This window comes from Tupaia chinensis, unplaced genomic scaffold, assembly GCF_000334495.1.
Source record: "Tupaia chinensis unplaced genomic scaffold, TupChi_1.0 Scaffold000100_1, whole genome shotgun sequence".
Lineage (NCBI taxonomy): Eukaryota > Metazoa > Chordata > Mammalia > Scandentia > Tupaiidae > Tupaia > Tupaia belangeri.
This window is the reverse complement of record NW_006159564.1, coordinates 1,516,532-1,527,517: the sequence shown is the minus strand read 5'-3', so window position 1 is coordinate 1,527,517 and position 10,986 is coordinate 1,516,532. Positions and strand designations below refer to the sequence as shown.

General features: G+C 37.5%; 1 protein-coding gene across 4 annotated transcripts in view; it reads right to left on the bottom strand.

The window, feature by feature from the left end:
- Positions 1 to 10,986, bottom strand: part of TFG (trafficking from ER to golgi regulator) — a 32,746-nt gene that overhangs the window by 16,186 nt on the left and 5,574 nt on the right. For all 4 annotated transcript variants that reach the window (XM_027769974.1, XM_006143567.2, XM_027769975.1 and 1 more), the window contains exon 3: positions 3,408 to 3,555. In XM_027769974.1, coding sequence (XP_027625775.1) covers positions 3,408 to 3,555 — 148 coding nt within the window. The remainder of the gene's footprint in view (positions 1 to 3,407; positions 3,556 to 10,986) is intronic.

Below are 10,986 nucleotides of genomic sequence, written 5' to 3'. Positions count from 1 at the left end.
TTTTTTTTTTTTTTTTTAGGAGAGGTTTTTGCTATAGGGCGTGTGCGCTCACCAGAGAGACAGAAAGAGACATAGAGACAGAAAGCGAGAAATCACCCCCCAGGGGGGATTGCCATGCCGTAATCCCTTCTCCTCCATTCTCCTCTTAGGGGCTTGGGCACGCACGCACACACACCTGGTGTGAGTTAAGCCACTATGTCCGGGACTCGAACTGCGGTCAACTACATGGGAGTCCAGCGACATAGCCATTACACTAACTGCTGGTCCCTCCCCAATTTCAAAACTACATCCCAAGAGCATACCACACAAGTCTTATAAATTATTTCTCTTCATACCACTACTACCTTTTAGTACCCATGCCTCTGTTCATTTCTCACAAGCTAAGGCCATCAGGAAACACTGGTATGTGTCCACCAGTACTTTCTCCATTAACTGCTAGAGCTACTGCAACAGGTCAATCCAGTATGTAAGGCAGCTTACGCATCATTGCCTCATGGAGGCAAACGAGTGTCCAGGAACCACTGCAGAGGTAGTGCACCGAAGACCACGGGTGGCCACTTGTTTCTCGTTGAGGTAAACTACAAAGTTCTTAACAGTACTGACAGTTGATTAGCAGTTCTGTTCCGCGAACAAGACCTCTGGTGTTGATTTAGGTTTTAGAGGTTTATGTTCTTGTTTTAGAGAAGATTACTAAATCAGGATACATTCTTAGACCTTAGAAGCTTAGGAACTTCATAGAAGCCAGGTAGCCAAGACATAAGGTATCTTACTAAGTGTAGGAGGGAAAACAAAAATTACAACCTTCTCTAAAAATAATTCAAAGAATGTTTGAAAACTATTCTTACATCATCTTAACATCAGATAGGTCAGAAAGGGCACAATGACTGGAAGATGGCCACGCAAAGGAACAATATACAGTATAATTTCCAAAATGCAGAGAAATCCATTTCATCTCTTTTACATTACCGTAAGTGGCAAACTAAAAATAAAAATACAAAAATATGGCACAAAAGAATAAAAGCAGTAGATAGTGGCAAGAAGCAGATGAGAAGAAAAAGAGTTCACCTAAACCAAAAAGCTTGTACTTCCATTCCTTAGAGTACAAACATGGGACTTGCTACATTGATCAAGTTTTGATCTACATTTCATAATTTACTATGGATGAACTTTCCAGAAATTATGTGAATAGGTTGTATTAGTAATTATGAATTCTTCTAGGAAAATGGTCTATAGTTTCTAATACATTCTTGATCTAAAATTGGAGCTTTTGGTTGGAAAAGTAGGGCTCTGAATAAGCAACCTGCTTTGACCTGAATTATAAAAGGTTTCATCATAAAATGGCCATACAGTATTTCAACAACTCTCCAATGTGTTTTGAAACAGAGGTGGAACTCAAAATTACTAATCACCAAATTTTTACTCAGCAACTACCATAAGCACAGTTACACAAGGTTAGAAGAAAAGAAAGAAGTTATAGAAAATGCATTTTATGTCAACTGTAACAAAATTAAAGTAGAAAATCAAAAGTTCAAAATTATTTGGGAGCCAAAATTAGAATATTCAGCATCTAAAGGTTGCAAGAGATTATATATGACACTTTTCCAAAAAAATCATCTATTAAGCCACTTATACACAGTCACCTAGAAAACAGGTTTTCTTAAAAAATTATTTTAAAATGATAACACAAACTTAAATTTCAGACCACATTTTAAAATACATTTGGTCTCCAAACTGTATGTCAGTTCCAAATCTATTAATAAATCTTTATCTACAATAGTACCTGTCATCTGTAAAATGGGGGAAAAATTTTTCTTTGCTTATTATGATTATTAAAAACTGTTTAAAGGTCAGCCAGTGGCACAATGGTTGAGGCAACTGGATTCCACATGGCCAACTACACAATTTGTCCTGGGCCCAGAGGCTTATAAAACATGCTGGGTGCTGCAATGTGACCATTCCCATGGGGGATGCTTTTACCCATTCTGGTGAGTGTCCTCAGGTAATTTTTTTTTTTTTTTGGAGAGGTTTTTGCTATAGGGTGCATATGCTCGCCAGAAAGACAGAGAGATAGATAGAAAGCAAGAAATCACCCCCCCAGGGGGGATGGCCATGCTGCAATCCTTTCTCCTCCATTCTCCTCTCGGGATCTTGGGCATGCACGCACACACACCCAGCGTGAGTTTAAGCCACCTGGTCCGGGACGCGAACTGAGGTCAACTACATGGGAGTCCAACGACATCACCATTACGCTAACTGCTGGTCCCGTCCTCAGGCAAATTTTTAAAAATTGTACTTAAACTTTATAATATAAACTTTGTAATTTTAACATATTCACCTAAAATTATGCTTTACTTCAAACTATTTCATATACCTAAAACTCATGAAATAATTGTCAAGTCCAAAGTTTTATTAATTTATCTAGTATACCTGAAAAGAGTTCTTGAGTCATAGGAGTCTGACAATTGACCTATGTCATAAACCCAGGAGTCCACGACTAGTAGTAAAAGTATCACCCAGAGAGCACCTTCAAAATGGATTTTCAGCCTTATCTTCCAGTACATCTATGACGTGATACAGGAATTAGTATATGAAACCTCCTGGGAATCTTGATGAGCAACCAGGTAAAGAACACAGACATGAACACTAGCACAGGCAGGGTTTTTGCTATAGGGTGCATATGCTCGCCAGAAAGACAGAGAGATAGATAGAAAGCAAGAAATCACCCCCCCAGGGGGGATGGCCATGCTGCAATCCTTTCTCCTCCATTCTCCTCTCGGGATCTTGGGCATGCACGCACACACACCCAGCGTGAGTTTAAGCCACCTGGTCCGGGACGCGAACTGAGGTCAACTACATGGGAGTCCAACGACATCACCATTACGCTAACTGCTGGTCCCGTCCTCAGGCAAATTTTTAAAAATTGTACTTAAACTTTATAATATAAACTTTGTAATTTTAACATATTCACCTAAAATTATGCTTTACTTCAAACTATTTCATATACCTAAAACTCATGAAATAATTGTCAAGTCCAAAGTTTTATTAATTTATCTAGTATACCTGAAAAGAGTTCTTGAGTCATAGGAGTCTGACAATTGACCTATGTCATAAACCCAGGAGTCCACGACTAGTAGTAAAAGTATCACCCAGAGAGCACCTTCAAAATGGATTTTCAGCCTTATCTTCCAGTACATCTATGACGTGATACAGGAATTAGTATATGAAACCTCCTGGGAATCTTGATGAGCAACCAGGTAAAGAACACAGACATGAACACTAGCACAGGCAGGAACATCAAAGAGCGATACTGAAGATGCCATCCTACACCTACTAAAAAAGATCTTAAAAAGTATCTGCAAAAAGGACAAGCAAACAATAAATCAGAATATAATGGATTCATGGTTTACCATTTTCAGGAATACTTGTGGAAGGTCCTGGTTCTCCTGGTGGTTCCAAACTATCCAATAAACGATTCACTTTATTTCGAAGTTCTATCAGTTCTCGACGGAGATATTTCACCTGACTTGATTCAAGGGGTCTTGGTTGGCCATTAACTAAAATAAAATTATAAGTTTACTTAAAATTAGATGTCTTGAATAGGTGTATCAACAGAATATGTGATAAAGAACAGTACATTTCCTTTAAAGTGTAAAATAAAATCAATTATGAAGTCTACTGATCTCATTTGAATAACTCATTTTAAGAGAAGGATTCTTTATTGCTAGTAACCTATTTTTTTATGAAAGAAACAAACATCAGGTTTTTTTTGATGTCAGACCTATGGCCTATGACCATACTGGCAAAAAGGTTTAATAGAGGAACTCAACTATAAAATCTATATATAGAAAGCTCTATTTTTAAGAGAAATTGCGTAACTTAAAAAGCTCACTTTAGGGGACCAGCAGATGGTATAAAGGTTATGTCGCTGGTCTCCTATGTAGTTGACTATGGTTCAAGTCTCGGACCCGGCAGCTTAAAACTCACACTGTGTGCATGTGGGTGCGTGCCCAAGATCCCAAGAATGGAGAAGGGAATGCAGCACAGCCATTCCCTCTGGAGGATGATTTCTCATTTTTTGTCTCTCTGTCTCACTGGAGAGCACACATGTCCAACAGCAAAAATCTCTCTCCTAAGAAAAAAAACAACTCACTTCATTTCACACTATTCTTCAATATCCTTGAATTAGTACATAACCACCTTATTCTATACGTAAATGTTAGACACAGTATGATTGACAGGTCTGTTATCCCTCTTGCCTCTCTTGATTTAGAAAAGGAGAAACCAGCTAATAAAACAACTGACCTAAAAATGTAACTCACTGGGGCCAGCAGGTGGCATGGTGGTTAAGGCACTGGACTCCCATATGGCCAACTGAGGTTTGAATCCCAGACCTGGTGGTTTACATTCTCAGTTTCTCCCTCTCTCTCGTCACTGTCTCTCTCTAGTGAACGCACATGCCCTATAGCACATTTTTAAAAAATAAAGTTAAATAAATAATTCTTTAAGAAAAAAGTAATCCACTAAAAAAACACAGAAATTATGAATCCATACCACCACTGTCTTTCAAAGGAGTTAGGTCTACAAGCAGTATGTAACCACCCAAAAAAAAGAAAAAAAATCAGAGATTATACGATTGTTCCTAGTTTGTTGGTTTGTTTTTAAGTGATGGTAACACAGTCAATTACCCATCTTGTCCAAATGACTTTCCAGTTGACTGAGAACAAATCAACTCCTTGCAGCAACAAAGAATGTCACATTGGGTTTATTCAAAAAATAAAAAATAGGTACCAGTAGGAGATGTGGAGGTTATGGCAGCTGGATCCCAAATGACCAACTTCAAGGTTCGAGTTCCAGATCCAGTGGCTTGAAAATCATGCTGGGCATATGAGTATGCATGCCCAAAATCTCAAGATCAGAATGAAGAAGGGATTGCAGCCAGGCCATCCCCTTGGGAGGTGATTTCTCACCTTCCCTTTCTCTCTCTCTCTCTTTTTCCAGCAAATGCACATACCCTACAACAAAACTTAAAAAAAAAAAAAAAGACATGAGATTCTGTAGGCTTATATCAGAGTCCAAAAATTAACTCAAAATACTTCATACATTGCCAGTATACATGTATACACACAAACTTCTGAAGTACCTAATTAAAAAAGGATATCTATTTGCAAATAAAAGTCCAGAATTGTGATTAATACATTAAATAAATTAACACACGAAAAAATTGTGTTTAATACATTTCAGGGCCAGTCACCGGTAGTGTAGTGGTTAAGTCTTACTTGATAGCCCATGGCCAACCACATGGTTCAAATAAGTCCTGAACTCAGCAGCCTAAAAACACACCAGGCACCTATGTGTGCATGTTCAAAATCCCAAAAAGAGAAATGGAGACAGGACTGCCATGTGACCATCCTCAGTGGATGGTGCTTTTTCACTTTCCCTCCCTCTCTGTCTGTTTTTCTCCAGTGGGTGCATACTCCCTCTAGCAAAAGTCAAAAAAAAAAAAAAAGTTTCAAACGTCAAACCACCAATAAGATTTTAGAAGACCATCCACTAGTAATTCAACTCCCTGTATAAAGTTCAATACCATCTCCTCCCTACATCAATTAATTTTTGGCTTTCACTGGGTATTACTGGCTTTTCTCCAATATCTGAGGAGGAGAAAAGCAGCTCCTGATAGCCAGGAATTGGATCCAGTACTGTGAAAAAGGCCTTTGTGTTGTTAGAAGCTAGCCTGGCACTCACAGGTAGGTTATGGTGTTTTACTGTTGAACATGAGTATTTTGAAACTACACTAAGATCACAAAAGATCACTCTGTGACCCTGATAGATCAAAGCAAAACTAAGATCACTCCAAAATCTTATCAATGCACAGATAAACACAAGAATACTGACAAACCACAAAAAATGACCAAACACACCCCCCCCTCCCTATCCTGGCTACTTTGAATGACTGCTACTGCTTTACCAATGGCAGCTTTAGCTAAAATTATTCTTTCCACATTTTAGGGAAGATCTAGTTAAGATTTGTTCCTCACACCTTCTAAATAAGATTTAGTAAGATAATCATAAAATCAATTTCATTTCCTCACAGCATCCAATCAGAAAGCAAGCCCCACACTTCCTTGAAGTTTATCCAAAATCCCTTAAGCCCAACTCCGACCCCCCCCCAAAAAAATCCCAAAATACCCGTACTGAGATGTTTACTGTTCTTTACAGTGTTCATTCTCTTACTGCAATAATTCAATAATAAATCCAACTTTGTTCAACTATAAAAATGGTGTCCTCGGTGGTCTTTGGCTGGAGGACACATTGAGATACCTTACCAGAACTTCTAAAAATCCTGCTTTTACATTGTTAGTATGGTTTATAATTTACTGTCATCTACCTAGTAGGTCTAAGAGCATCATGCTTCAAATTGTACCCAATTAGAAATTCCTATTCTGTAGCTAAGTATTTTTATTAGTGTGAATGTAACTTCAGGACTTAAATATTTTGGGCAAACAAAAAGTTAAATTTATTAAACACCCATCTTTGTTCAAACATTTTTTCCATCTTTTCTCCTGATCATTAAGAAAAAATAGACATAATTGGGACCAACAGTTGGTGTAATGCCTATGTCGCTGAACTCCCATGTAGTCTACTGCGATTCAAGTCCCGAAACCGGTGGCTTAAACTCAACACTGGGCTCATGTGTGTGCATGCCCAAGATCCTGAGAGTGGCATGGCCATCCCCCCTAGGGATGATTTGTTGCTTTCTGTCTGTCTCTCTCGGTCTTTCTGGTGAGCACACGCAGCCTGTAGCAAAAACCTCTCCAAAAAAAATAAATAATAATAATAATAGACATATTTCAGACTACCTCTCCTCAAAACCCATTCCCCTACTTCATGACTTTAAATAACTTTTTTATCTTTTGTGTAAAGTTTTGCCATATTAGCATCTTTGTGTTCTATATAATTATAATTGAGATTTTAGTTACATTTAATACCATTTCCTATTAGGGCATACAGCAATTGTTCTATGTAAAAGATATCTATTCGTCATTAAAGAATTTCCTTTTATTCTCAGTTTTCTGTTTTAACATGCTTGGGAGTTGAATGCTTTTTCTTTATCTACAGAGAAAATGGCTCTGTTTTCTCCTTTAACCTACTATACAGACAGTATTAGATTGTCTAATTTAAACCAATATTATACTCCTCAGATGAGCAATCTTAATGATAGTATTCTAATATTCACTAAGAAATTTGATTTGTTATTTTTTAGCATTTTGCATCTATGCTTTTAAGTGAAACTGGCCTGCATTTTCTTTGGCTGGTTTTCATGTTAAGGTTATACCAACAAAGGAATTAGTGTATATTTCCTCTTTGCTTAGTCTCTGAAAATGCTAGTATAATTTAGAATCATGTTCCTTAAATATTTGGTAGAATAACTTGTTTGATTTTGTTAATTTGGGCAATCAAATTTTCTTTCTTGAAACAGTACCTTAAATTTACCTAGGAAATTGTCCATGTCATAAGTGTTTTCAAGTTGCAATGGTTATTCACAGTATTCATAATGTTAGTTTTTAATGTTTCTACTATATTTGTAGTCATGCCCTTTCATTCCTAATACTGTGTACTAAGGCCTTTTTAAAGTACTCTTCACAGAGGTTTATCAACTATGTTTCAATACTGTCGAGCCTATCAATTCCCTGAATTCTGGTTCATGTCTGCTCTTAATTATTTCCTTCCTTCTATTTAATTTGGGCTTACTATGTACTTTTTATAATCTTTTGAACTGAATACTTAAATCGAAGAAGTTCAGTCCAGTTAACTATTAAGTATTTTTTTAAAAAAGAATTATTTAACTTCCTTTATTTTAACTTGACCAGAGAGGGACAGAGCGAAAGTCAGAGAGAGGGAAAGCAAGAAAGCAAGTCACCAGGTCCGGGACTCAAACTGCAGTCAGCCATGTGAGAGTCCAGCACCATTCACCACCACGCCACCTGCCAGCCCCTCTATTAAGTACTTAAGGGTATACATCTCTCTCCAAGTATAGCTTTAGAATACTCTAAAAATTTTGTTATGTACAAGACATTATTTAATTCTTTCTAATTCCCACTGTGGTTCTTTCTTTGACTTATTTAAAGCATATTTTTTATCCCCAAAAGGAGAGTCTGGTTTATATTTTTGCCCAATAATTTCCAGTGAGGCCATAGAATATAATCTGTAGGATATTTCTCTTCTATTATTTTTTAAAATTTGCTGGAAGATCACTTCTGTTATTTTTTTAAATTTGCTGGAAGACCTCACATATTGCAAACTTTTTTATGTGTCAAAGTATACTTGAAAAAAATCTATTTCTTCCTGATGTACAAGATTAAATCTATTACAAACCTTTTTCCAATCTTCTCACTCCCTACTAATTCTGAGTATACTCGATATATCTTTTAGTTTCTGAGAGAAGAGTACTAAAAGCATTCCTGTGATTGTGAAGTTGTTGGTTTTTCCTTGTCCTATCAATTTTTCTTTAGAGAGAAATCTAAAGTTATGATGCACAAATGTGCACATTGTTATGTGGTCCTAGTGAATTATTCCTTTTATCATTATAAAGTGACTATTACTAATCAATTGCTGCTTTTAAGACACTCTCTGGGCTGGCCCCACAATCTAGTTGTTAAGAGAAATGAATCCCACATAGCCAACCACAGTTCAAGTTCCAGCCTCAGTAGCTTGAGGAGGACATGCATGGGTGCCTAAAATCCCAACATGGAGAAATACAGAAGGGACTGTGGAGTGACCATGCTGTTGGGTGCCTTCTCTCTCCTCCTTTCTGTCATGCACAAGCATCCCTGGGCAATTATCCAAAATAACAGATAATCTTTCTGTCATGTATTTCCTGATATCACCACAATATGTCTAGCAAGGGTTTATTTTTATACATACTACTGAGAACTCACTGTACCTTCTGAATTGGAAAGTTTACATCTTTTATATAATTCTAAAAAGTTCTTCAGCCATTTCCTCTTGATTTAATTCCACTCCCCCCCCATTCTGTCATCTTTAAATTCCTAATGGAAATATGCTGGGCTTTCTCATTTTCAATTTCTCTTTCAAATTCTCAACTGTGGGGACCAGCAGTTAGCGTAATGGCTATGTCGCTAGACTCCCACGTAGTCGACCGTGGTTCGATTCCCGGACCTGGTGGCTTAAACTCACGCCAGGCGTGTGTGCGTGTGTGCCCAAGATCCCGAGAGGAGAATGGAGGAGAAGAGACTGCGGCATGGTCATCCCCCCGGGCAGTGATTTCTCACTTCCTATCTCTTTGTCTCTCTCTGTCTGTCTGGCGAGCGCATGTGCCCTATAGCAAAAACCTCTTCAAAAAAAAAAAAAAAAATTCTCAACTGTATTTTTGTGCTTATTCTGTTAATTTTCTGTATTTTTCAGTTCACTCACTCTCAGCAGATTCAGTTGTGACTTATCTGCTATTTAACCTATCCACTTAGCATTCAATTCCAATGTTTACATTTTTCATTTCCAAAAGTTGGGTTCAGCTGGGTGTTTGTTTGTTTGTTTGTTTGTTTGGAGAGGTTTTTGCTATAGGGCCCGTGAGCTCGCCCGAAAGACAGAGAGATATAAAGTGAGATATCATGCCCTGGGGTGGGGTGGCCATGCCGCAATCCCTTCTCCTCCATTCTCCTCTCAGGATCTTGGGTACACACGCACCAACGCCTGGTGTGAGTTTAAGGCACCGGGTCTGGGACTTGAACCGCAGTCAACTACATGGGAGTCCAGTGACATAGTCATTACACTAACTGCTGGTCCCAAGTGTTCAGCTCTTTTTAAAATCTATTTGTTCTTTTTTCATAGTGCCTTGTTCTTATATTCTGATCTGTTTTATGTCTTTAATTAAACTTTTAATGTATCTTTATGGACTATCACTCCTATTCCCTTAATTTCTTGCAAGTCTTATCTTGCTACCAGTTGTGACCACTGTTTCTTTCATATACAGACTATTTCATGCATATTAAGGTTTGTGTATGTGTGTTTAAGTTTACTTATATCATGAGAGGAACCAAGACCCTCAAAAGGGTCTCACACCATGATCCTCCCCCTAGCTTTCCCAGACAGCCAGGTTCGCAGGCATGCACTTGTACACATTTCTGGTATGTACAGGTCACCCAGGGACCCTAATTCTGATCCTCCATATGGCCCCAGCACCACAAGCAGAGCACTACTGCTGGACCACTGTGACTAGACCTCTCAAAGAGTTTTGAATTCTAAGTTCAACAACAGAATTTTGTCTTTGAGAAACATGTAACCTGGGTTGAGACTACATACCTCTAGAATATTTTGGTTTTTGCTTCTGCTGATTTTATTTTATTCTAATTCTTAATTAATTCTTTACTAAGAATTAATAATGGCAGTTTGAATTCTGTAATTACTGTTAATACTGATAAACTTACAAAGTGGTACACAGTACTATTTAGGATAACAAAGTAAATGTGGAACTTCAAACATGCCAACTTTCCACTCTTCAAAAAGAAAACAAGAAACTAACAATTCAAAAATTCTGATATAGTTAAAGCTATAATATCCTATTGTGGGTATCTAAGTCATATTTTGTTTTTTAAAAATAATAACCTTGGGACCAGTGGGTCGTATGGTAGCTGAGGCACTGGACTCCCACATGGCTGACTACAGTTCTACTCCTGCACCTGGCAGCTTGCCTTCTCACTTTCCCTCTGTCTCTCTCTGGTCAAATTAAAAATAATTATAATAACAACCTTAACATACTCTGTTCTTACTGAATTAAACTTGCTTAAAACATACATAACAGCCTAAAGTCATTTAAAACTACTCCTTGAACAAAAATTAATTACACTTTGAATACGTTATTACTTATTGCTTAAAGACAAATGTCTTTAATAAAAATACAATGAATAAACAGTAAAGTCACTAGAAAATGTACCACTTACCAAATAATGTCAGTTTTAGTATCCTACTACA